Raw genomic sequence first — 27,608 nt, 5'->3', positions numbered from 1 at the left:
GAACGGAAGGACGCCTGTGGCCTACGTAAGTGGTGCAAGCTTCTTGTCTTGAAGTTTTATTGGTCCCCCGCGTAAACCAAGCTACTCAGCCTCTTTTCTCCACTGAATTTTCCTACTGAGCTATCCTCATTCTATTACTCTTTGTATCCTTAATTAACGTGTAATTAAGCAGTTGTTTCCTGACCCTCGCCTATGCCATCTCTCCTTCGAATACCCTGGATCAGCTGGGGCTGGACCCCGGCACTTAACCACTTATTATAACTGTTAAAATTACAAGTCTCCATTAGCCAAAATGCCACGTGGGATCTGTGCCTGTTTTGCCATCACCCCTCCTCTAGCTCATCTTCACCTCAGAACTACACATTTGCTTTGTTGCAGACTTGAACAGGCTTCCCCAGACTTTCACGTGGCTGGGTCTCTCCCATCCTCAGCTCTCAGGCTGTCTATCGCCTCAGCAAGACCAGCCCTGTCCACCTCATCTAAAATGGCATTCTCACCAGCCCCAGTCACTCCATCCTCAGTGCAATCCACTAAATAAAAGAATTTCAAATGATAAGATCTGTTTACTTGGTTAATGTTGATGTCTCCCACTAGCTTATCAGTTCCTTGAGGGCCATGACTCCACATACTCCCCGGTATAGCCCCTGTGCCTGACAGTGTCTGGAAAATTATTAAATATTTATCAGATGGATGGATATATTCATGAAGAAGAGAGTGAAAACCAATACCATTTACCCCCCCTACAATCAGACCATTCACAGAGAATCCAAACTACATCTTACTGCCCACATTAACTTAACTTCGCGATGCTGGGTCTTCATCAGCATCTTTTACTATTCCCGACGGTCCAGTCCAGAAAGCGGGTTTGAATATCAACAACTAGCTTGTTCACTGAGATTTTTTGAGTTCCCCTGCCTTGCCCTTTCTGCTAATTTTGACTCTTGTGCAGTGGTTTGTATCAAGTCTTAATCAAAACCCTGAACTAAGAGACTCATCTTAAACCAAACTTCCAATTCTCAATAAATTGTGGCCTTACTGTCTCTCTGAGGCACTGCCCAGGCTTTGCCAAGCAGCAGTCACCCTTACTGAGTAAGCAATCAACTCAGATTTGTTTAGTCAACAGATTATGTTGGTGATATTAGAGAGCAAGCTTTGTTTTTTTTTTAATAATTTTCTTTTTCTTTTAATTGGAGTATATTGGCTTTATAATGAAATGTTAGTTTCTGTTGCACAAGACAGCCAGCTCTCATTTTTTTTTTATTGGAGGCTGATTACTTTAAAATATTGTGGTGGTTTTTGCCATACATTGACATGAATCAGCCATGGGTGTATATGTGTTCCCCATCCTGAACCCTTCCCTTCCCATCTCCCTCCCATCCCATCCCTCAGGGTCATCCCAGTGCACCAGCCCTGGGCACCCTGTCTCATGCATCGAACCTGGACTAGCGATCTAGTTCACATATGATAATATACATGTTTCAATGCTATTCTCTCAAACCATCCCACCCTCGCCTTCTCCCACAGAGTCCAAAAGTCTGTTCTTTACATCTGTGTCTCTTTTGCTGTCTCGCATATAGGGTCATCGTTACTATCTTTCTAAATTCCATATATATGCACTAATATACTGTATTGGTGTTTTTCTTTCTGACCTAACCTCTCTCTCTAAAATAGGCTCCAGTTTCACCGCCTCATTAGAACTGATTCAAATGCATTCTTTTCAATAGCTGAGTAATACTCCATTGTGTATATGTACCACAGCTTTCTTATCCATTTGTCTGCCAATGGACATCTAGGTTGCTTCCATGTCCTGGCTATTGTTAACAGTGCTGAGATGAACATTGGGGTACAAGTATCTCTTTCGATTCTTGTTTCCTGGGTATGTATGCCCAGCAGTGGGATTGTTGGGTCCTATGGCAATTCTATTTCCAGTTTTTGAGGAATCTCCACACTGTTCTCCATAGTGGCTGTGAGGGCCAGCTTTTAAACAAAAGAAATACACAGTAGCCAGACTAAACAGTGTGATGCCTGGGGGCATAAAAAACAGCAGGGGTTATCTGAGACTTCTGCCCAGGTACATTGGAGTCTGAGATAAAAGGAACAATCAGTACTCAAGATCTTGTCTCTACTTAAAATTTTGCTATTTTACTCATCGCAGATTTTCCTACATTTTTATTTTTTTAATGTCTTATTAAAATACTACTAACTGTGACTACGGAGCCATGAAATGAAAAGACGCTTACTCCTGGGAAGGAAAGTTACGACCAACCTAGACAACATATTAAAAAGCAGAGACATCACTTTGTCAACAAAGGTCCGTCTAGTCAAGGCTATGGTTTTCCCAGTGGTCATGTATGGATGTGAGAGTTGCACTATAAAGAAAGCTGAGAGCAGAAAAATTGATGCTTTTGAACTGAGGTGTTGCAGAAGACTCTTGAGAGTCCCTTGGACTCCAAGGAGATCAAACCAGTCAATCGTAAAGGAAATCAACTCTGAATATTCATTGGAAGGACTGATGCTGAAGCTGAAGCTTCAATACTCTGGCCACCTGATGCGAAGAGTCAACTCATTGGAAAGGACCCTGATGCTGGGAAAGATTGAAGGCGGGAGAAGGGGAGGGCAGAGAATGAGATGGTTGGATGGAATCACCGACTGCATGGACATGAGTCCGAGCAAGCTCTGGGAGTTGGTGATGGACAGGGAAGGCTGGCGTGCTGCAGTCCATGGGGTCGCAAGGAGTCGGACAGGACTGAGCGACTGAACTGAAGCCCACACCCACAACCCATAATAAATGCGGGGTCGGGGGAGCGCTAGCTATCTCACACTCTGCTTCCCCGCCGCCTTCGTCTCTGGCAGCAGAGATGCTATTATCTTAACAAGTGGATGGTTGGAGCCTCTCCTCAGTGCGACCTTTTGTCCCCGTCCTTTTGCCTCCACTCTTACAGGGTTTTGGGAAAAACCCTACGACCTCCCCGAGCCATCTCAAGAAGGCCCGGCTCACCCGCAGCAGCCCTGGAGACCCCCTCCCCCTCTCACGTCCCGGGAGGACACTGCGCGCGGACCCGGAAGCGGCGGCGCGGGCGGGTCCCGGGGCGCAGGCGCAGTCCTCCTCAGCCGCGTGGTCCCGCCCCTTCCCAACCCCCCGGTGAAGCCGTGTGGGTGCGCGGGCGGCCGCGGGCGGCCTTTTTCCACCCCGTGGGACCGCCTGACGAGGGAGGGGCGGGTTGCTGAGAGCGTCTCGGTTCCCCCCCCGCACCACCACCAGCACCACCTGGGCAATTCCTTGACCTTCTTCCGGGGTCCGCTTGTCAGGGGGCTGCTCTGAGGCGCCACTGGCCGAGGACAGGGGACTCGCTCGCCCCGGCGGCGCCCACAGCGGCACAGCCGCCGCCTCACGCCCTGTCCGCGGTCGGTCACGCGCCTTGGGGCCGCGGTGAAGGAGAAGGGGCGGGCCGAGGCGGCCGGGGGGCGGGGACTCGCCTTGTACTGAGGCGGGCTCTTAGTGTCGGCCTCGCGCAGGAGCTGCGGACTCCTGCCGTCGCCGCCGCCACCTGCACTGCCTCAGCCGCCGCCTCGGCCCCGCGCTGCCTCAGCCGGCCGTTACCATGAATCCAGACCTGCAGAAAGAGCGGGCCGGCGCCAGCTTCAACCCGGAGCTGCTCACGAATGTCCTGGACGGCAGCCCCGAGAACACTCGGCGCCGCCGAGAGATCGGTGAGGGCAGCTGGCCAGGCCTCCTCCCCGCCTTTCCCCAGCAGAGCTGGCGGTTCCCCCCGGGAGGCGTCGGGGGTGTGGGGGCGCCGTAGGGCCTAGGCCACAACCTCTGGCCCGGCTTGAGGGGAGCCGCGGGACCCCCGCACTTCCAGGGGAGGCTGTGGCGGGGGCAGTCGGCCATCGCGAGGGAGGACCTGTGCCCGTGAGGCTGAAACCTGGTGGGATCCAGAGAGCTTTAACGGAGCCGTGAATTTCTTGTCTTCCTCTTGGTACCCTTTAACTCCCTACCAGAGAACCTCATTCTGAAAGACCCCGACTTCCAGCACGAGAACCTGAATTTCCTCAGCCGTAGCCAGCGTTACGAGGTGGCTGTTAAGAAGAGTGCCACCATGGTGCAGAAGATGAGGAAGTTTGGCATCGCAGATCCTGATGAAATCATGTGGTTTAAAAAGTAGGTATGCCTTAGCTTAAGAGCAAGGGCCTAAGCCTGAACCTTGAATTCGCCATCTGTGGTATCCTTTTTCATAGTGTTTGGCATTTGAAGACTCAAATTCACATCTTTTCATGCCATTTTAAAGTTCTATGTGTGGACAATGATGTTTCCTTTGATATTTAAGCCTTTTAAAGGGCTGATGTTTGTAGAAAGCTTGTTGTGGAGATGCTGTAATTTTCTTTCTCAAGAATCATACACATGCGGTCCAGACCTCTCAGTTTTGAGCGATTTAAATGCAGAATGACTTTGCTTCTTCTAAGGAGGCCTGCTAAATTTAGAAGCTGAATTTAGAAGGATGTTTTCCTTTGCAAAGACCAAACATTAAATATTTTGGAGCAGTAACAGATTGTATTTTCATATACTAATGTAGCTCTTGAGTTTAAAATAATGGATAATATGAGGAAGAACTTTAGTCAAGCCTCAGAATGGATATGAAGTATTCTGAGAACCCCCAGCTTTGTTGAATCTGGTGAGGGTATTTAAATGGCCCTCCTGTGCATATGAGACGTCATAAAAAATGCCTTGGTCCTACTTCTGACAGAGTATGTTCTTTTTTCAAACCATCTTTTTGTTGTGTTTTTAGTTAGAAATAAGACACACACTTTTTTTTTGCCTTTATGTAAATATACACTATAATTATGTAGTGTTAGTATAACATGCCTTTGACTTGCAGCGTTTCTTCTCATTTATTACTGGGCATTTCCTGTTTTAGGTCTCTACATTTTTTAAGAACGCCAATATTTTCATCAATAGAGGGTAAATGATTTGGATGGTACATATTTAAGAGCCAAGAAAAATGAAACAATGAAACATGTTACAGGCTCTGTCTTTATGTTGCAATAGGCATTCCTCCCTTATACAACTACCAACTGATATATTTGGTATCTATTTTCGAGTTCGACCTGGTTATTCTTATCAGGAAGAAATTTACTCCAGCCCACACTCAGAACTTCTTTCCATTTTAGTTATAAAAATACAGTTAATTTGGTAGTCCAGAGTACTTACTAACTTCCAAATGCTCTTTTTTTTATTTTTTAAAATTTGTAACTTGTGGCTGTGAGGATATTGAGGTGGAGTAACTCCTAGAAAATTCTGTTTCTGATTTACCTGAATTGAGTTTGTGAACTTGTAAAATTAGTAAAATTAGATTTTTTCTTAAAACAAGAGGTTTGTTTTGTTTTACTTTTAAATGGCTGCGGCCGTGTGTTTCAGAGTTAGATTTCATAATCTGTGGTGGTGTGCAACGTGTAAGTAGACTCCAGTGAAGTCACAGTGGCATAGAACACAGTCCTTCATGTGAGTTAAAAATCAGGGGACACCAAGCCAGTTTTTTTGGGTTTTGGTTTTTTTTTTTTTTCTTTAATGTATTTTATGACTCAGACCTCACTATTTGGGGAAAAGACAAAATACAACCTGTGGCAGGCCCTTTGACATCCTTTCAGTATTTCTGGGCTATGACAGGAAGATCAATGTTTGTTAGAGAATGTTTCATTAGTCTTGGCAGTTACTGAACACCATCGATTGTTACTCACATCTATGTTTTATGTATCACTAAAAAACTCAACTGTGACCTACCATTAATTGTCAGATATATTGGATGTCTTAAATGCTAAAATTGGCTTTGGGGAGAGGGATGCTATGATTAATGAAATATAGTAATATTTCTCTTCCTAGGGATTTGGGGCATTTACTGGTCCATTTTATATCCAGTTTCCCTATCACAAAATGAAACATGAGAATATTTTGAAACTGACTAAAATATTAGTAAAATACTTTGAGTTTTCTCAACTCAAGCAGTAGAAGAATTCTTCTCTCCATTCCTTGAGAAAGTAAGACTTTGCTATTTGGGGAATATACAAATTCCTTTCCTGATCTCCTTTTCTGTAATGTTGTCTTTTAACTATACTCTTTGTTATGCAAAAACTAAAGTATTTTTAAAGTAGCAAATGTGAACCAGTCTTTTTTTTTTTTTTTTTAATCCCTCTTAGGTTTTTAAAGCTAGTTCCTTGAAAAGAGTCTTCAGGGAGGATTAAACATAACCTAAAACAGTGCTTAAAAAAACATAACTTAAAACAGTGCTCAGATATTGTTCTTTAGTTAACTTCAAGAGGCCTCAAAAAAAAAATCTCAGTATGTCAAAAACATAAGTATTTGACAGTCTTTATTTTGTGTCACATATTTTTTCCCTCTGTTGCTAGAATTAATTATTTTGTGTCAGCATCAGCACTTTACCAACCCAGAGCCTTCTCATTTCCCATAAGGGAATGGCTGTGTCTTGTATTGCTACTGTTTTTAGCAACTGAATTACTGCTTTTATTACTCAGAAAGTCTTGCAGGTTCATTTCCTCCTTCAGTGAAAGTGACGTGGCTCAGTCGTGTCCAACTCTTTGCGACCCCATGGACTGTAGCCTACCACGCTCCTCTGTCCATGGGATTTTCCAGGCAAGAGTACTGGAGTGGGTTGCAATTTCCTTCTCCAGAGGATCTTCCCGACCCAGGGATTGAACCCGGGTCTTCCGCATTGCAGGCAGATGCTTTACCATCTGAGCCACCAGGGAAGTCAATAAAGCATGGCTGTTAGGGAGTGTTATGGTGCCCTTGCCTTTGAGAGGCCGGTTTTTATATTTACCTCCACATTATCCCACCGTAATGAGATGGGTATGTTTTTTGCAGAACGTCTTACTTCTCTCTCTAGAACAGCTTCTGTGAGACTTACCTAGAAACTCACTCGCCTCTTCTGTTCCTCCGCCTCCTTTGCCCTCTTTCTCTCCTTGGGGTCTAAATTAACTTTTAGTATTTGTGTGAAAATCAGAGAACCTCAGGGTTAAAAACCATTTTTGATGTTGGCTAGTCCAGGCACTCCTTGAATGTTTGAATCTGTCCTCTAAAAGGTGGTGGTATGGTTTTAGGGCATCCCCAAAAGTGAGTTGGCAGCCTACCCCCTCTTTCTCTTGAATTTATGCTCTGCTTGTTCTCAAGCCAGGACCTGGTGGTGACACTGCTTCTGTCCCTCCCTTGGAACATCATGAGGGTCACCTGATACTTTGCACCTTAAGCTGTTTATATAGACAGAGCTGACAGAACAGACCCCTGTAAAATCTCTAACTTGGCATGGCTGATGCTGACTAGTGTATATAACTTGTATTGACTACTTCACAGATTCTTTTAGTGGAAAATCATTAAAGACTGAATTTCATTAAAATTAAAATTCCCTTAATCTGGACTAATTTTCAGAGACCCTTTGTCATTTTTAACATATTCACATTACCTGCTTTACCCATCTGTAAACTCTGAAGATCTTTATAGATTTGTGCTTTGGCCCCAGAATGTATACATACTATCCTGGACATTTGCTTTGGTTACTAGGGGAAAGTAGTTTAAATTATTCTTCTTTAGGACATTTTGATAACAGCTCAGCAAATGTAAATGTTCTATGGAGTTTCTTTTGATTTTCAAGACAAGTAAAGCCTAAAAATAAAGCAAAAACACACACTCATGTTCCAAGAAATCAAACCAACAAAATAATAAACAAAAGAGGTCTGAGGCTAAAACATGGGTAGAATTTGCTTCCTGGATTAAGTGTGAAATTCAGAATCCTGGCCCTGACATGACTAGGAGGAGAAGAGATACCACTAGATTCTGCCGTTGGCTTTTTAGGTAGCGTATGATAAGTTTGAGTCTTAATTTCATAAGAAAGGGGTTTAAATTTGTCTAACTCATCCTCAGGGCCAAATGGGTCTGGCGAGAATGGTGGTAGAATCCAGTTTCTAGAATAAGGCTGAGAACCTTTTCTTTTCTCTCCTGTAGACTACATTTGGTCAATTTTGTGGAACCTGTGGGCCTCAATTACTCCATGTTTATTCCTACCTTGCTGAATCAGGGCACCACTGCTCAGCAAGAGAAATGGCTGCATTCATCCAAAGGACTCGAGATAATTGGCACCTACGCCCAAACGGAAATGGGCCACGGTTAGTCCACATTTGAGGGTCAGTGGGTAGCCCAGTCAGGTCTTCAGTTAACAAATGACTCTGGGCATTTGACCTTTTTTTTTACCCTCCTGCTACACGTTTGGAATTTTATTATTAAATTGATAAATCTTAAAATTCAACCTGTTTCTTCATAGTTTATTTCCCCATAAACTGGTCCAAGATTCTGGCCTGAAAGATGTATCATTGTTATTTTTTACCGTTGCTGTGTACACCCAGTTAAAATGGGTATCGAGCAGTTTGGAAAGGTGGGGTTGAAAATATGGCAAAGTGCTCCATTGTGTGGGTGTCTGATTTAAAAGACCTAGTTGGAAGTTCTTAAGAGGCTTCATGCCTCAGCAACACGTGGAAGATGCTTTGCTTTAATGAAGTTAAAAATGTGGATTTTAATGAGACAGAGGGTTAAAGTGCTGAAGGCTGCTAGGGGGTTTGGGAAAAAGTCCATGATGCTCTTCATTTAGTTTCTTTTTATTCATTTTTCTGTACCTGCCCATGGACTTTGAATTACCAGGAATTCTTGGTTAAATTGTTCTGAAAACCTTTAAAAAAGTTTTTGTGTTTGGTCTTGTGGAACAAGTTTGTTTTCATAGACAAGGCCACTGACGGGCTTAAGGGTCTTGAATTTGAGCTGCCCCATGTCATTCCTAATTATCAAAATGTTTCCCTCGTGTAAATAAAAGAAAGCAAAGGAAGGAAGAAAGGATGCAGATATCAGGGACATTCCTCTTTTGTGTTTGATTTGGTGCTTTTTGGCTTGTGAATTGGTTTAAGTAAATGTCCTTTCTCATAATGCCTATGGGCACTGCAGATCCTGGTCATGGGACAGTTTTATGAATACCCTACCAGGCACCCCAGGATGGTCAGACCTGAGGGAAGGTGTCCTAAGGGAAGAAAGATCGCATTCCTACAGTGTTCCTCTCCTGGAGTGTGTGTGGGTGTTTTGTGATCTTGAAATAGCTTTGTGGTACAGAATCCTTTTTTGTTTGTTTGTTTTCAAATTCATCAATGAGTTTATTTGACTTTAAGAGGTATACTGTTTTCCGGAGACATTAGATGTAAACTCTTGTGAAACTAAATGAGTCTGATCTGTTTATCTTTTGTTGGTCTGTCTTATCCTTCTGCCTCTATTTTTGAAGTATATTTCCCATGTATATTTGCAAGAAGAGAGGAAGAATTGAAGACTTAAACTTCATTGATTTGAGGAGCGCCGAGGGTTGGATTAAGGTCCTGTGCTGCTCTGGGCAAGATTGTATTTGTTAGTTTTTTTCTCTTCTTCCTTCTAGTTTCCAAATGTTTTCTTGTGTTTGAAACCAACTTTGTCTTGATCTCTATGGTTTATTAGAGAACAGAGTTTTAAAATTAGGTCTTGTTTCTTGCTGGAACTTTGTCAGTTCATATTAGTTGTGCTTCGCTGAGTGCTGTTCTTTTCCTAAAAAGCTAGTCTGTTGGCTAATTAACATCCCGTGAGAGTATAATCTTATAGAGAATATATAAAAAGTACTTCAGCATCAGCGGGACTGGAAATAGAGCAACTTGTACAGGATGACGATTTGACTACTTAAATTCTGAGACTTTGGAACATTGGTCAACAGTGATTGTCTCACGTTCTTACAGAATTAGCTGTAACTTCCAGTTTGGGATTCTTTCACTTCTAGGAAGCCTCTGAGAAGTGAAGAAATTAAAAGTGCTCAGTCTTATTCCAGGATCCTCAAGAATCTTAAAATTCAACCACCTGCAGAAAGTCTAGCTCACCAGTGTTCTCTCTTCCCTCCTTTAAACACACTTCTGTCTGTACAGGCACATAAGCCCAACACATACTGGGTCTGTGGATCTGCGAGCCCTAATCAAAGGCAGAATCCTGGACCAAGGAGGGCACCCTCTCCCCGGGGCTCCATTGTTAAAGAGACTGTCTGGGACATGGTCTAGGGTTAATCATCTCCAGACCATATGTCTCTCCAGGTCACAAAGCAGATAATGTCTTGGTCATCATGGTTATTTGATCATTTCAAGTTCTAGCCACTTCATAGGGATTCTTTTTGCCTTTTCTGTTATTATAATTATTCAGGAAAATAGAGCTTCTATAGTACATACTTACCATCCTTGAAGATGCTGCAGTATCATTGCAGATTCCCATCTCTAATACTAAACGGTGAAAATATTCTTCCTTTGAAGCTTGAAAAATAGGTCATGCACTTGATCTTGTAAGTCTCTAATCTTCCTTTTCCTGGATCTCACTGCTCTGTCTCTCCGATAGCCTCCCATCCTCTTTTTTTCCCCAGAGTGATTCTCTTCCCTGTTGGCCTTCCCATGAGACTTGCTCCCTGGATATTCTAATTTCCCCACTGTTAGTAATAACAATATAAACGTCTACAAAAGCTGTGTTCTTTGGGTTATGCCTTTGGAATACCTTCCTCAGAGACGAATGATTACATTTGAAGAGAATGAGTACTTTATAGATGTTGTTGCATAAGACATGGAGTAGGTTTTGATGTATTTAGTGTACTCGTGTCTCCTTTGTCCCATCAACATGGTCACTTTGGTTTTTTGCTACTTTTATATCTAAGAATTAAAGTTTTCATTTACCAATGCTAATGAGCCTAGATATTACTCTCTGCATTTCATATGTATGAACTGGCATGTTCTCCTTTGAGTGTTGGATAAATAGAATCTGCATGTTGATCTTAGAAAATTATATTGTTTTTGTTGGCTCTATTTCATTAAATATTTTGGCCTTAGTGCATCTGTCTCTGACTAGGTATAAGTTTTCTTCTCATATCTTGGGTAATTAGCTTCCATTTTATTCCCGTTTTTGTTTGTTGAATTTGTGTTTAATGTTTTTACTTATGTATGATACAGAGTGATCAGTCTCACATACAGTATTCATGTTTATTAACTAATAGCTCTTTCACTTTATTACGTTCTTTCTAGTTTATCTTAGAGTTTTGTAATAGTTTCAATTTATTTATGGAACCTTAAATATATTACATTAATTTGTTTCTGTTTTCTCTAACATCATAAGCTTTGGCTCATTGTTATTTTAAAGATAGTTAAAAATCTGATAGGATAAGCTTACTATTGTTACAGCCTATGTTTCAAGATATTTGTATTTAGTGTTCTTGCATACTTATTCTTTTTGATAAATTCTGATCTCAATTTATCAAGTTCTAAAACATATTCTATAGGAATTTAAAACCTGTGTTACATTAAATCCCAGTATTTTCTTGAGAAGTACTAATTTTCCTTCATACTCTGAGCTCAGAATTAGCAATTTCTTTTCTGTTACTCTGATCTTTCATTCATCCTAGTAGGTATTTATGTGTTTTCATAATTAAATATTTAATATTCTGAGCTAACTTATTTAAAATATAAAAATATTTTGTTGCTGTTATAAATCACCTTTCTCTTTAGTGGGATTTCTATTTGAATGGTTCTAATGGATAAGAATGAATGATTTTTTAAAGCCTATAGCTTTGCTAAATTAATTTATGATTGATGGTGTTGGTGTTTTGTTGTTGATTTCCAAGGATTATAATCATGCTGTCCACTGAGTTGCTATTTTGATTTCTTCCTTTCTCAATATGTTGTTAATCTAATCGTTTGTCCTCACTACTGGCCAGCCTTCCCTGCCCTGTATCATGTAGGAGATACAGGGAAAAAGCCTTTTGGTGTTGACACTTTTGAAAGAATTGACTGCAGCTCCTTACCAAGTAAAATGTTGGTGCTTTGCAATTATAAAGTAAATTAATTTAAAATAATTTATGATCTTTATCATGCATAAAGGTTACAGCAAATATCAATACTTGATTTAAATCAAAAACTATCCAGGTAACTTTGTCCTTGTAACGTTTCTACATTTCCTTCGCTTCTGAATAATCCTTACCCTAGTTACAAGAGACATTTTACTCCTGGAAACAACTTTCAGCTTCAGAACAGTTTGTGATGATAGTAGTTTTCCCCTTGCCCTTCTCAGGGTACTCTGCGGTAACCCTTGGTATTGGCATTATTCCCTGATACACACCCGCCCACGATGAGTCTGAAGGGCGCCTCAGAGTGACCTCTCCTTCACCAGGAATTGCTCTGGTTTATAGCCATGGAAAAGTAGGCTCTCAGCACTGAGAGTGGTTGGCCTCAGGCCACAACTTTTGGTCGTAGTTCAGAGTTCTCTTCTTACAGCTCCTGCTGCTGCTGCTGCGTCGCTTCAGTCGTGTCCGACTCTGTGCGACCCCATAGACGGTAGCCCACCAGGTTCCCCCGTCCCTGGGATTCTCCAGGCAAGAACACTGGAGTGGGTTGCCATTTCCTTCTCCAATGCATGAAAGTGAAAAGTGAAAGGGAAGTCGCTCAGTCGTGTCCGACTCCTAGCGACCCCATGGACTGCAGCCTACCAGGCTCCTCCGTCCATGGGATTCGCCAGGCAAGAGTACTGGAGTGAGGTGCCATTGCCTTCTCCTAGGCTCACTTTCAGAGAAGGCAGTGGCACCCCACTCCAGTACTCTTGCCTGGAAATCCCATGGACGGAGGAGCCTGGAAGGCTGCAGTCCATGGGGTCGCTAGGAGTCGGACACGACTGTGCGACTTCCCTTTCACTTTTCACTTTCATGCATTGGAGAAGGAAATGGCAACCCACTCCAGTGTTCTTGCCTGGAGAATCCCAGGGACGGGGGAGCCTGGTGGGCTTCCGTCTCTGGGGTTGCACAGAGTCAGACACGACTGAAGCGACGCAGCAGCAGCAGCAGCAGGCACACTTTAATTTTTCTTCCTGCACACCGTTCCTTTAAAAACAGGACAGCTGACATTTCTGTTTGTGAGTGAAAGGTACTCTCTCATCCCAGGAATGTTGTTTTTCCAAGGATTTTCACTATTTATTAAAAAAAAAAAAAAAAACTTTTTATTTTGAAATGACTATAGATTCATAGGAAGTTGCAAAAATAGCCCAGAAACATCCCATGGGCCATTCACTCAGTTGCCACCAGTGGTAATATCTTACAGGATTTCCAGTTTGACGCTTCCAAATCTTAACTGATTTGGCAGGTCTTTCTAATGTCCCCACCGTCATCCTCAGCACAGATAGCACTAGAAGACATGATTAGGCTATGAGATTCTTGTCGTTGTTTTGCCATGATCTTTTTTTTTTGGCTGTGCTTTGAGGCCTGTGGGATCTTTAGTTTCCCAACTAGGAATGAACCTGTCCCCCTACCCTCATTGGAAGCTTGGAGTCCTAACCACTGGACCACCAGGGAAGTCCTGCCATTGTCTTTCTGACCTGAAAACACTTAATTCACCTCAGCTTTAATTTCTTGGTAAAATGAGGAAGTTATTCATGCATTTTTTGATTTTCATGTGATTGGTTAGCTGAAAGCTCAGCTCACCCCAACCCTTGTGGAAAGACATTACAGATCAGCCCTCACCTACAGCACCCTCCCCTTGATTATTTTCTTCCTCAGGTGGAACAAATGGAGAAGTTTTGAAACTGAAATGTTTAGGCTCATTTCTAAGATAAAGAACATAGTAAGAGCAATATAGAATTGATTAATTTAGAGCTGGAATTTAGATAAAAATGCCAATAGCATGCAACATTACAAAGCTGTATAGCACTATTTCCTATTAGAAATAAATTCACATAAAAGTCTAGGGCACTTGCAAATTTTAAATGAAAAAGAATGACTTTAGAAATTGGATTTTAAATGACAGTTAACATGTTTATTATAATTTTGATAATTCCCATATGATTGTAATGGAGCGATTGTTATGCATGAATTTGTTATTTGTGAATATCATGATCTTCACTAAAAATTGCATGTCTTTTTATTTCTGAAATTAATTACTGGAGTGAAGAGCACCGTCAGTTTTTGTATTAAATTGTTTCAATAGCATGTGGCTGGATATTTTAATGAATCCAAATGAAATGACCAAAATTATGTGAGGAATATGGATTAATGCTGGATGTTTTATAGACAAATAGAAAAGTTTTCCAACCCAGAAACATTATTATTAGATCCTGGAAAAATTTTTTCCAAGAGAACTTTTGTGTTTTCCCATCTCAACTTTTCATTAGAATATATGTCATTATACAACTTCAATTTTCCATTCCATCAAGCCTCTTCAGAATTTTTATTTACCTTAATTTCAAGGCTGTAATCCTTTGCCTTGGTCACATAGTTTTGGCTGCACAGGCTTTGGAATCAGTTCCCAGTCCCTGCCAAGTTATTTTAGAAATGAGTCGCATTAGAAAATACTTCTCACCAATTTAAGAAAAATGGAAGTAACCAAGAGTTATAATGTAATACAGAAAGGGGCAGTGCTCCTATCCATGATGAAGTCTACTCAACTAATTCATACTTAACAGAAGGTATTTTTTTTCTCCTTTCCTTGCTGTTTGTTCAAATTGCTGATCTCACATCTGATGACTCTCAAATGCCCATCCTTGGTATTTCTTTGAAGCTTTGTGCATCAAGGGCGGCCTGGGCCTCTGGATCTTCACTTGGGCATGTTCCTGCCCACCTTGCTGCACCAGGCAACCGAGGAACAGCAGGAGCGCTTCTTCATGCCTGCCTGGAACTTGGAGATCGTTGGCACTTATGCCCAAACAGAGATGGGTCATGGTATGGTGCATTCAGTCTACCTTCTGGGTTGGGTGGGGCTCTGCAAGCCTAGGGCACATGGAGCGTCCATCGGTGCCAGCGGTGGTGTCTCCACGTGCTGTGTGAGATCTGTTTAAATGCAGTCTTTCTGCAGCGCTCCAGGTTTTCACATGTGGAAGTCTTGGCGTAGACAATGCCTTGGTCAGCGGAAATTAAAGCTCATGTTATCACAGATATACTGATTACTTATTCACGTTTCCCCTTCAGCAGATCAAGAATTAAGAGTTAGGTCTTACTTACTAAGTGGTTTTTCAGGTTCACTGCTTTTGTACAGAATTTGTATGGAGAGTCTGAACCCATCTCTTTTTCTTCATTACTATGATTCCCTTTGATACTGATACCTTAATGAACTTACACAGATTCCAGAAGAAATACATGTTAATAGCATGTGTGCAAAAGGGAAGTGAGTGGCCTATATAACCAAAACATGCAGGATTTTTTACCTTGACATTATTTGTGTTGATTCACTAAATTCAGTAGACTTCTAAAGGTGGCTTTGGCCAAAGTTTAGTAAAAATAAGATAAGTTGTACTTCCAGGTAATTGATTTCACATTCTGTATGTACCACTTTTCTTTTTTTCTTTGCATCCCCGACCTACCTTTCTCTGTGAACTGGATGGGGCTCAAGCTGGTGGCTATTCCTGGTAGCACGCATTCTGTATTGGTATTTGTGTTTGAATGGTACCCATTCATCTACTTCTGGCTTCTGTTTGCCTAATCAGAGGTTTCAGAACAGCTGGTCTAGTGTATATTTGCTCTTTGTTCCTTATTCCTGTAACAGCTTTATCTTAATTTGATTACTCATTTAACTTTCAGCTTCGATGCTAAATAGTATTTTACAGGATGTTCCTAAGACACAAAGTGGAATACTATTTGGTTCAGTTGTGCATTTGAAAACCCTCTGTCATTACCTGTTCTATAAAAGTTTCTTCTTTGGTGAAAGGAGTCTCACTGTCTGATTCCTTGATTCCCATCTGGGGGAAGGTTGATCACCCATAAACTGGCCATTTCTGTTATTCAACTTGGAAGTTTCTGAATGTTTTACAATTAATTTTAAGTGGTGAATGAAATCTGGCATTTTCAAAGCAATCTGGTAAAAAGTTCTCATCATTGACTTCAGGATAGGGAGAGGGTCACATAGAACACTTTTCTGTAACTTTTTTCAAAGAATTTTGGCACGTTTGTATTAGGATTTAAGGGCTTGCCTGATAGCTCAGTTGGTAAAGAATCTGCCTGCAATACAGGAGACCCCACTTCGATTCCTGGGTCGGGAAGATCCACTGAAGGGATCAGCTACCCACTCCAGTATTCTTGGGCTTCCGTTGTGGCTCAGCTAGTAAAGAATTTGCCTGCAATGCGGGAGACCTGGGTTTGATCCCTCCTAGAGAAGACAATGGCAACCCACTCCAGTACTCTTGCCTGGAAAATCCCATGGACGGAGGGGCCTGGTAGGCTGCAGTCCATGGGGTCGCTAGGAGTCAGACACGACTGAGCGACTTCACTTTCACTTTTCACTTTCATGCATTGGAGAAGGAAATGGCAACCCACTCCAGTGTTCTTGCCTGGAGAATCCCAGGGACGGAGAGCCTGGTGGGCTGCCGTCTATGGGGTCGAACAGAGTCGGATACGACTGAAGCGACTTAGCAGCAGCAGAGAAGGAAAAGGCTACCCACTCCAGTATTCTGGCCTGGAGAATTCCATGGACTGTATAGTCCATGGGGTCGCAGAGTCAGACCCAACTGAGCGACTTTCACTTTTTCATTAGAGTTTAAAACACAAATCCCTGTCCATCTCCAATGAACATGAAAGTTGTGAACCAGTCAGGAATAAGTGAAAGTCTAGTGTTAGAAGCCTACAGGGTGAACTTGGACCTTATTGTTGGGACTTTTAGAAATTTTTAAAAAGTCACCATTCCAGGTCTTCTTTTCCCTAAAATGGTTATAACTTTTAAAGTTTTAAAACTTGTTTTCCTTTCTAGCATTCATTCTGAAATAAATTCTCAGTTTACAAGAACTTTAGCTTCAGTCTCTTCTGTCATGTGTTATCTCGTTCTTTGTTATAATACAGAATTCCAGAATGTTGAATTGGTGTGGTGGACACAAGACAAATGAGTTGAAATTAGCACACTAACAACTCAGAGATGCTTTTAAAAGGACAGTTAACTTCCATGTTAAAGTCATAGCCTGTGATCTTAGGCAACTATGATTCTTATCTGTCTTTACATTTTCTTTTGGTTGATGTAAATAAATGTTCCCTATCCACTGCAGTGCAGTAAATCAAATACAGAAATGGAACATGCTTGACATTTATATTTTCAGCTTAATACGAACTATCTGATTTAAGCATCAGAAATTCAGGATCTTGGTTATCAACCATTTGTAGCTCATCTACAGATGTTTTATTGTTAGATGTTGTTACTCTCTGAGATGCTAGCGCTTTAAAGGAACTGGGCAGATTTTACCCTGTACCTGTTTTTTCCCATATTCTATTTGAAGTAGGTATAATTCATTTCCTTAGGAACCCACCTTCGAGGCTTGGAAACCACAGCCACTTATGACCCTGAAACCCAGGAGTTCATTCTCAACAGTCCTACTGTGACCTCCATCAAGTGGTGGCCTGGTGGACGTAAGTGAATTTTTTTAATAGTAACTGGATGTTTATTATAACATTGTGTTTAGAATATATAGCGTCTATGAGAATATAATTTTGAAATATACAAAGAACTCTTAGGGCTTAAACTATGCTGAGCTTTTCACATTCTCTTGTGTTACCTGTTACAGATATTTATACACTTGTAAAGTGCAGAGGACAGCTGTCAATTTTGCTGCTTTTCATAGATTTTTATCTTAGCATTCCCATGTGTTAGCATAATTTCCATAATCATCATTTAAAGTAATTTAGTATTCCCAGTTTGGTTAGTCATTTATGTATTGGAAAGTATTTGAGAGACTTCCCTGGTGGTTCAGTGGCTAAGACTGTACCCTCCCTATGCAGGGGGCCTGGGTGCAATCCCTGGTCAGGGAAATAGATCCCACATGCTTCAACTAAAGATCCCGTATGCTGTAACTAAGACTTGGAACAGCCAAATAAATAATCAAAACAGAAATAGAAATGAATATTTTTTAAAAAAGAAAAGTATTTTAGTTTTTAAATTTTTGTTATAATAGCTTTGATGTAAAATTTATTTAATATTGTCTTCTATTCTGAATTATTGTTTTAGGATACATATATTTCAAATGAAGGATTTTGTTATCCACATTATATATTTTAATATGTGGTATTACATTTTGATAAGGAAAAAAACTAGCATGCAATAAAAGGGAAATATTTCTGAATGCACTAACCAAAAATCTCTTAAAGCAGCTGTGTCCTATAGTACAATGGAGTATTCTGCAGTGGTGGAATAGCCTCTATCTTTGCCGTTCAGCGTGGTAGCCACTGGCCACCTGAACACTGGAAATGTAACTAGCTGACTGAGGAACTGAATCTTCTATTTTATTTCATTATAATTAATTTAAATGTAAATAGCCGCATGTGGCTAGTAGCTACTGTTTTGGAAAGCCCTGCCTTAAGGGAGAAAAAGGAAGTAATTTAATGTTCTATGATTATCCTAAAAATGTCTTTATGTAAATGAATGAAAAATAAGTAGAACAAGTAAAACTATCTTCTTTCAAATGCTATCAAATTAACATGTTGTCTACCTTTAACTTAGATAATGTTATATGTCAATTATACTCTAGTAAAAATACACACACACATATATACATACGTGTGTATTTTTAAAATGAAGGCTTACTTTGCCAAAATTTAATGAATTTTGCTATTGATGGAATCTTAGTCTTATATTTAACATATGCTTTTCTCTCTTTTGTTTCTGTCTTTTGAAAATGTAAGAACATTTGCTCACTTTCCTCTCTCGTTCTCTTTTATATTGCAGTTGGAAAAACTTCAAATCATGCTATCGTACTTGCCCAGCTCTTCACTCAGGGAGAATGCTATGGATTACATGCCTTCATTGTACCTATTCGTGAACTTGGGACCCATAAGCCTTTGCCAGGTTAGGATTATCTAATGTTGAGATGGAAAATTAAACCAGTCACTATCTTCTGCAAAAAGTAGAATATGTAACTAAAGAAGAGGAGGGGAGCCAGGAATCCCAGAACCTAAACACCTTGTGACTCTCCTTTCATCTGCGGTAGGTATTACCGTAGGAGACATTGGCCCCAAGTTTGGCTATGATGAGATGGATAATGGCTACTTGAAGATGGACAACTATCGTATTCCCAGAGAAAACATGCTGATGAAACATGCCCAGGTACAGTGAGATGGAAAATAGGAGCAGACGTGTCAGACATGGGGGTTTCAGTGGCCATTGATAATCATAGGGTTGGAATGGTCTGTTCGTTTAGAAGGTATAACAGATTTTTTACTTCTGATGATGCTTTTATTGTGACCATGAGATCCGATCAGTTGACAGGTGTGAAGAGCATGTCTTGGTTTGCTAAACCAGTGGGGCTCCCACTTTGGCATACATTAGAGTCGCCTGGAAGGCTGCTAAAACCTAGACTACTTAGCGCCGAGAGTTTCTGATTTAGGAGGTCAGGTCGGGGACTGAGCATCAGGTGGTGCTGATGCTGCCTTTCTGGGGACCACACTTTGAGAATAAACTGCCACTTGGGTTTAACAGAAGGAAGCATCCATCTCATGTTCTTTTTCCAGGTGAAGCCTGATGGCACATATGTAAAACCCCTGAATAACAAGCTGACCTACGGGACCATGGTGTTCATCAGGTCCTTCCTCGTGGGAGAATCCGCTCGGTGTCTGTCTAAGGCATGCACCATTGCCATCCGATACAGTGCTGTGAGGCATCAGTCTGAAATCAATCCAGGGTAAGGGTAAAGTCTGAGATGAGCTGAGTACTAAAAGTCTGGCGTGAACCCCATCCAGGTATCAAAATTCCCAAATGTGATGTGGAGAAAGTGCATTTGTTATAAAATTAGCTAGAATGGCAGTGTACTAGGTCTGCTACTTAGAATCTAAACTTCCTTAAGTGGAAGGATGAGAATAAGCACCTAATTATTACCTTTAACCTTCTAAGAAAAACGATAATATTACTAGAGCTTTATAAGTGAAGTGTTCAAAACACTGAAGGTGTGGTGTGAAGGTTCTAATTGCTGCTAACAACTACAAATTGGGTATAGTGAAAGGGACATTAAACTCGATTCCCTGTTGTGTTCCTGGACATAGTTTGTTCTTATTTCCACCTACTAATTGGGCATGACTCTTTGATAAACTTTTTACTCTTAAAGAAGAAATAAAGAAATTGGTAAGAGCAGACTCTTTTTGCATGCTCAGTGGACCTTCTTAGACTTTAAATATTAAACTTAGTACACTGGGTCTTCTCCTATTAATGGTCACAATATAGTTTATTCTACCAGCTACACCCTTTAACATTGCCTTTCTCCTGTGAAGTTAACGAAGTTTGGTTCTTTATGTTGCCATGAGATACTATTTTCATAGCCAAACTGGAAAGACTGGAAAGATTAAGAAAAATACAAATGTCAACTAGAAAATCCTGTTCACGTGTTCAACAGGGTGGTTCAGAGTGTGGTCTTCTGTAGCCAAATAGCCTAGATTTAAATCAAGAATCTGCCGCTTACTAGCTCTGTGACCCCGGGTAGGTTCTTAACCTCATTTTCCCCATCTGTAAAATAGAGCTAATAAAAATTACTTCACAGGATCTTTGTGAGGATTAGATAAATTAATTTATCAAAGTGCTTAGTCCAGAATCTGGCATGTAGTGAGCTCTGTATAGGGATTTATTTATTTATTTATTTTTGTTCGTTTTTCCTTTTTTCATATACTTTAGTGAACCAGAACCACAGATTTTGGATTATCAAACCCAGCAATATAAACTTTTTCCCCTCCTGGCCACTGCCTATGCCTTCCAGTTTGTAGGCGCATACATGAAAGAGACCTATCTTCGGATTAATGAAGACATTGGCCACGGGGACCTGAGTGAGCTGCCCGAGGTCTGTGTCGGGTCTCTGTCCCTTGTGGGAACCCTTCTTGTTCATACTTCCCTGTGCGATCGTGTGCAGAGAAAATTAAACATTGGGATACCTTGAAAAGAATCCATATTTTTATGGATTTATCCATGTTTTTAAATTTCAGAATTACTGTACTATGTTGGTCCTTTATTGAGCGAAAGAACCTAAGTGGTACATTTTTTTGCTACATAAAACAGTTCAGAAAGGAATGTGGTAATGTTACTAGTTTAGACTAATTAGATGAGGATGTTTTTCAGTTTATATACATGGCAAGTGATTTTATTTGTTTTTTTTGGCCACACCAGGCTGCTTGCGGGATCTTAGTTTCCTAATCAGGGATCAAACCAGGCCCCTGGCAATGACAGCACAGAGCCCTAAGCAACTAAGCACTTGCCACTTAACCCTGGCAAGTGATTCTGCAAGTGACAGTTTCTGTTAAGTGTGTCTACTTGGAACGCAGGCTGTCAGCACTGCAGACGTCCTGATGACCTGTGCTTCCCCCTTCAGCTTCACGCGCTCACCGCTGGGCTGAAGGCTTTCACGTCCTGGACAACGAACACAGCTATTGAAGCCTGTCGGATGGCTTGTGGCGGACATGGCTATTCTCACTGCAGTGGACTTCCAAATATTTATGTCAATTTTACCCCAACCTGCACCTTCGAGGGGGAAAACACTGTCATGATGTTGCAGACAGCCAGGTTAGAGTCTAATTCATGATTTCTATCCTATGTTCTCAGGAATGTCCAAGTCCTTTCCACTGATACCTGTTCCCGTGTTTTCTCTTCGCATTATGTTTGTTCCTGAAAGATGTCATTTTGCCTTCCATCCTGACGCAGGATGTTTATCTTGTGCTCAGACTAGTATGAAACCCCGTCACATAGTTTAAAGTCATTACAGGAGTTCACTTTATTTCTGTTTCACGGGAAGCATAGTTACTGAAAGCATGTGTCCTGGTGACTTCTAGGTTCCTGATGAAAAGTTACGACCAGGTGCACTCAGGCAAGTTGGTGTGTGGCATGGTGTCCTACTTGAATGACCTGCCCAGCCAGCGCATCCAGCCACAGCAAGTGGCCGTCTGGCCAACCATGGTGGATATCAACAGCCCCGACAGCCTGACAGAGGCGTACAAGCTTCGAGCGGCCAGGTGAGTGCACCTGAGAGAGCTGGGGCCGCAGCTGCAGGGGCCCCAGGCCCAGGGGGAGGCACGAGTATTCACTGTCACCTTCTTGGGCTCCAGTTTTCTAGGTTTTTTTTTTTTTTTTTTTTTAAAAAACAGATTAGTAGAAATTGCTGCTAAAAACCTTCAGACTGAAGTGATTCACAGAAAAAGCAAGGAAGTAGCGTGGAACCTAACGTCCATTGACCTTGTTCGGGCAAGTGAGGTCAGTGATGGTTCTCCTCCCCTCCCCCGTCCTTCACCACCCCCCTCATTGTCTTAGTACAGAAACCTTATCACTGCTGAATCTTTTTCAGAGATTCTTACATTCTGGTGTTTTCCTTATATCTAGGCACATTGCCACTATGTGGCGGTTAAGCTCTTTTCGGAAAAAGTCCTCCAGATTCAAGAGAAGTCCATCCAAGCTGTCCTAAGGCGTTTGTGTCTCTTGTATTCTTTGTATGGAATCAGTCAGAATGCAGGGGATTTTCTTCAGGTCAGGATTTTCTAAGTTTAAGTCCCTTTATTTACTTTTTAATTTTTTATAGAAAATAATTTTGGTTTATTTGTAGTTGTGCATATATGTGTGTCTATATATTCATAAACATCTGTCTGTATATGTACCTTATAACGTCTGTGCTTGCTTGCTCGTTTCTTCGCTTTAGGGGAGCATCATGACAGAGTCTCAGATCACCCAGGTGAATGGGCGCATCAAGGAGCTGCTGACTGCGATTCGCCCTGACGCGGTTGCTCTGGTGGATGCATTTGATTTTCAGGATGTGACACTGGGCTCTGTGCTTGGCCGCTATGATGGAAATGTGTACGAAAACTTGTTTGAATGGGCCAAGAAATCCCCACTGAACAAAACAGAGGTAAAAAAAGAAAAAAGTGTCTTTCACCTTTTGAAGTTATTCATTTAAATATTAAAGCAGGAAGGCCCTCAGAGAATGACCACCTGGGGAAGCTTTGAGAGCTCTCATGACCACTTCAGACAGTCCCTTTATTTGAGCAACAGGTTCTGAAGGGAACAAGACCTTTCCTATAGTATGTGGGCTTTTAGTTTCCTTAACTAACAACAATTGAAAAATTTCAAACATACGCATAAATAGTACACTGCAGTGCATCTCCCTGTTCCCTTGAGCGTGTTTCAGCAACTGTCTGCCCATGACCAGTCCATTTCATCTGAACCTTCCAACTGAGAATTATTTTGAGGCCAATCCAAGGTATCAGATAATTTTATTCATAAATATTTCAGTATGTATCTCTGAAAGATAAGGATTCCTTTTTTAAAAAAGCATAACTGCAGTACCATTCTCACACCTAAACAAATTAACAATAATTCTTTCATATCATGAACTAGCCAGTCAGTGTCCAGATTTTTCCCCAGTTAGCTCAATTCTCCCCCCACCCACCTTTGATTTTTTTGAATCAGGATCCATATAAGGTTCAAATAATTTTTTGATTAAAAGTACGTTATTTTGGGACTTCCCTGGTGGGCTAGTGGTTAAGAATCCACCTTCCAATGCAGGAAACGGGGGTTTGATCCCTGGTTGGGATCCCACATCCCATGGGGCAACTAGAGAGCCCTCGCGCCACAACTCGAGAAGCCCCTGCACCACAACAAAGAGCCTCCGAGTCACAATAAAGAGCCAGTGCAGCAAAAAAAAAAAAAAAGCTATTTTAAATTGCAGGTTCCTTATCAGTAATGTTTTCTCTCTCCTTTCCCTGCAGGTCCATGAGTCTTACAAGCACCTAAAGTCGATGCAGTCCAAGCTCTGACGTGGCTTGATGATAAGTGCAGTCTGCCCTGAAAGGAGCTGTTCTTACACCTGTCACACAAACTGTGTGGAATCTTGATCAAATTCAGAAAAGCTGTAGAGCAAGTGATAAATTGACCCTTTCCTCTTTTTATAAATGAAAAAAGAAAACAGATTTTGCAAATTAAAGGAGAAAACCAGATGTGTTTTACAAGTGCAATTAACACTGAAAGAGACTATTAAGCATTCAGAAAAAGTTTTAAGAAATGCAGTGCGACTTCCATCTGTATTGCTGCTGATCCCAGGAGGCCAGGACTTTTGATAATTAGTAAAATTTAACTACTAAGTAGTTAATTATTTTCACATCTTAATTGCTAATCACTGGATATACAAGTGTTTTTAAGCAGAGGTGTTTTTTTAAGCAGGGTAGAACCCTTCCCAATTTTCTTGCTCATGTCCTAACACAGCTGCCAGGGGTCCCGGCTAGAAAGCAGGAGCGAAGAAGAGAGACTGGGGAAAAGAAACTAATCAGGAAACCTGTGAGCTCATGCCTGACACACTGACGCCTCTCCTGCCTGCTTGCCCTTCTTTATTGATGTATTGCTCCTACCTTAAGTGTTCACAGTAGCATCTTTCCAACCCTAAGATTTCTTGAGCACAGGCTCCTGCAGGGTCCCTGCCCTGTGTAATTCGGAGCTAAGCTTCCGTCGGAGGGTTCCCTAAATTGTCCCTCTAGTAGCATTATAGCTCCCTTTGCCTCAACTTCTCAGGAAGAGGGAGGCAGCCAAGTCATCTCTACATATAACTTTTGGCAACTGATGAGATCTCCAGATCAGTGGTTTTGATCTCCCTCTCCTGAGAAAGATGCTAAAGAAAGGAGAAAAATAGTCACAGTTCCTTCTTAGAAGAATAAGGGCGTGGAGAGCTATCAGTTATGGTTACTGTAACTTTGGTGACCACGGTAACTACATTTTCTAGAACAATCCAAATTTCCTATATTCTGGCACTCTGGCCGAAGCCATTAAAATGCTTGGAGGTCTGGCCTTAGAAAAATAAAAGCGTCACTCATTGCCTCTTATACCCAGGAAAGTCCTTTGACAAACCATGTGTTCTGATTTTTTAATCAGAAAATATAATCATTGAAACAGTGGCTAAAGGATAAATGGAAGATCCATAGAATGTTTCTTACGGTATATCTGGTTTTATTTTCAGTATGTTTCTAGGAGCTTTATCTGACTTGCTAAATTGTCCTTTCAGCTGAAGTCTAATTTGTACAATCATTCTATATTTAAAAGCTAAACATGTATCTCATGATGAATTTTTTCTTCAAATCAATGTAAAACAAATCACTTAATTTTCTTGTTGTTGTAACTGTATTTGTAACCTCTGTCTCACGAAGCCAGTTGTTCTAGAGTCAGTCTTGAGAATGTAGTATGTAATTCAGGGAACTGTAATTCCCTTCTTGGAACCTTACATAAAATCTATCCCAGTGAAACTAGTAATAGGAGACTTTAAGGTCCAGCAGAAGAAATACTGCCTGTTGACAGAAGCCTTAATCTTTCCACCAGGAGAACTAATTGATAATTGTGTTAACATTGAAGTTAAAAAGCACTCTGTAAATCTCGTACGGGTATCTCTTGGGACTAGATCAGATTCTGGGAAATAACAGTAAATTCAGATTGCTTAATATTAAACTGTTAAATATAGAATTGTTTCCAGTTAGTGGTTAAAAATCTTATTCACAGAGGGCTAACCCATGGCCAGGACATGAGGGTTTTTGAAATGACACCCACACAATCCAGCTTCATAGATCTGGGATCTAAGCAGTTTGAAACATGGTGGTGGACTCTGTCAGAGCCACCTTCAGTCCAGCACCTTGAGCTTTATATTTAAAAGCTAGATCTCATATTGATAGTATTTTTATTAACATTGGAATGTTTTGAACTTATTCACTGTAATTAAAGAATAAAGGTACCATAAGACCTCAAGAATTTGTCACTATCAAGATGGAAAGAATGTACCACATAAAATTAAACAAATTTAAATTATGAAGAATTTTAAGATGTAGATTTAGGTAACACTGAACAAAAGAAGGAAGGAAGGAGTGAGACCTGCCTCAGCAGATAGATGGTGCTGTCTTTGTAGAGTATTTGAGTGCTCTGTCCATGCAGGAATACAGATTTGTTGGTTTCTCATAAGGAAGCAGCAGGCCCAGCTTGCTATCCCTTAGAAGCCAGACTTTGCCACAGATAAGGGTGGTTCTGTTGGGTTCTTTTGTGAGCCATTTTCATAAAGAGTACAGATAAATTTCAACCTAATCTCCAAAATGATGATAAACCTGAGCAGAATTATTGTTTCTATTAGATGATACTGACATAACCCTTTGAAAGATCCAGGAGGTTTTTGCTGTTTGTAATGGATGAAGTTTGCTACATCCTGAAGTATTTGGATTTCTACTTCGTATCTACTCAGTAGACACTGAGAAGTACTTCAGTGTTGCACATAAGTGACCTCAAAGCACAGTTGGTCCCAAAGCCTTTGCGGGCCTTCCTGTTCTTGTCTTCAGAACATCATACCACTAAGTAGCAGCTTATCTTCAGAACATTCACTTAATTGCAACATTAACCATGTTCACATACTTTCTGAGAACTCACTGGTGGTAATTTCAGATAACATACACCTGGAGGCATTTAACCATTTGTAACATTAACATGTTATTAGAACTCAATTATTGGATTTTCTTCAGTGCAAGGCTTTGGTTGCGGAAATATATTGATTCATGATCCTTGAGTTCTCTAGGGAACAAAAATTCCTCTAATGACTGTTGCTCAGAGTCCTACCCCTTTCTGAGTTCTTTTTCTATCCATCTCAGTAAAAAGAAAACTAGATGCAGATGGCCTATAACACCCACTAACCATTTTGTGTACTGTGCAAGGTATGCCTGGAGTTATAGACTGTCCTCAAGCAGTAGCTGCTGCACCAACTGGAGAGGAACCTTGCCAGGAAACTGATGATTCTACTTGAGGCCAAGAATCTTCTGTTGAGTCTCCTGACTCATAAAGGTTTTCATGGAAAAATGCAGAGATCAGCTAATTGAATATTTATTATTCCATTCCTGGAGGATTAGACCAAGTCACCGTAAATGAATAAAATGTCTTTTCATTTTAAAACACTGGTGGAGTTTTGCTTATAGCTCTCAAACTCAAATTTTCATTATTATTCCTGTGGTCCATGATAGTAAATATAGAAACATAAGGAAATTTTAGAGTTACCAGATGTTAGCCTTTGTAGACTGCAAATTCCTAGGTTTCAGAGAATTTTTTATTTTTATTTTTTCTTAAATATAAGTGAGCCACTGATTATCTCTAGGAAAATCATGGAACATTGGGAGGGATATTAAGAATTCTGAAGCAAAACAGTTTAACCACATTACTGTCAACTGTTTCACAGATTAGGTAACAATGTGAATCACCTGCATAATAATCCAACTGATGACTGCTTGTAAACATTTCCAATTGTTATGAATTTGAGGAAATTACTTTGGCGCATATAATTTGCTACCTTCTTACCCCTTTAACTGTCGTGGTTTGAGTTTGGTTCCTACCTGATGGAGTGTATTTAGCATGTATTGTTCCGCATGCCTGGCAGGACATGTCAGTGAAGGTGGGAGTAGTTGAGGAGGTGCACAGGTCCAAAGACTGAGTCATGGTTGGACAGTGGTGACCCACCAACCTTCGAATAAGCTAAGCCACTAACCCCATCTTCTTTTGTAAAATTGAAGAACCCTTAATAAACTCTATAATCAACACAAAAA

General features: G+C 40.9%; 2 protein-coding genes across 5 annotated transcripts in view; one reads left to right on the top strand and one right to left on the bottom strand.

The window, feature by feature from the left end:
* Positions 1-3,418, bottom strand: part of TEN1 (TEN1 subunit of CST complex) — a 23,087-nt gene extending 19,669 nt beyond the window's left edge. Inside the window, exon 1 of one of the 3 annotated variants that reach the window (XM_055575176.1) lies at positions 3,286-3,418. The gene's annotated coding sequence lies outside the window, so the exon portion shown is untranslated. Of the gene's footprint in view, positions 1-3,268 lie in introns of all 3 variants that reach the window. The other 2 variants (XM_055575177.1, XM_055575178.1) reach the window with 2 other exon arrangements.
* ACOX1 (acyl-CoA oxidase 1) lies at positions 3,418-27,608 on the top strand. Of its 2 annotated transcripts, none has more exons than XM_055575172.1 (14): positions 3,418-3,711; positions 4,003-4,162; positions 14,632-14,792; positions 17,349-17,456; positions 18,769-18,888; positions 19,031-19,146; positions 19,551-19,720; positions 20,701-20,863; positions 21,389-21,579; positions 21,846-22,025; positions 22,158-22,263; positions 22,390-22,533; positions 22,703-22,909; positions 23,769-27,608. In XM_055575172.1, exons 1-14 carry the CDS (start codon positions 3,603-3,605, stop codon positions 23,814-23,816), a joined length of 1,983 nt encoding a protein of 660 aa, XP_055431147.1. In that variant the 5' UTR covers positions 3,418-3,602; the 3' UTR covers positions 23,817-27,608. The 2 variants fall into 2 exon arrangements, with proteins under 2 accessions (XP_055431147.1, XP_055431148.1); XM_055575173.1 differs by lacking the exon at positions 14,632-14,792 and adding an exon at positions 8,012-8,172.

This window comes from Bubalus kerabau, chromosome 4 (genome assembly GCF_029407905.1).
Source record: "Bubalus kerabau isolate K-KA32 ecotype Philippines breed swamp buffalo chromosome 4, PCC_UOA_SB_1v2, whole genome shotgun sequence".
Lineage (NCBI taxonomy): Eukaryota > Metazoa > Chordata > Mammalia > Artiodactyla > Bovidae > Bubalus > Bubalus kerabau.
The sequence above is the reverse complement of the archived record's forward strand: the minus strand, read 5'-3'. Positions and strand labels throughout refer to the sequence as shown.

Excerpts from the sequence above, each read along its gene's own strand:
- ACOX1 (XM_055575172.1), top strand. The coding sequence starts at position 3,603 with ATGAATCCAGACCTGCAGAAAGAGCGGGCCGGCGCCAGCTTCAACCCG. Across the intron at positions 3,712-4,002 it reads TCGGCGCCGCCGAGAGATCG|AGAACCTCATTCTGAAAGAC; the intron begins GTGAGGGCAGCT and ends ACTCCCTACCAG. Across the intron at positions 21,580-21,845 it reads ATGATGTTGCAGACAGCCAG|GTTCCTGATGAAAAGTTACG; the intron begins GTTAGAGTCTAA and ends GGTGACTTCTAG.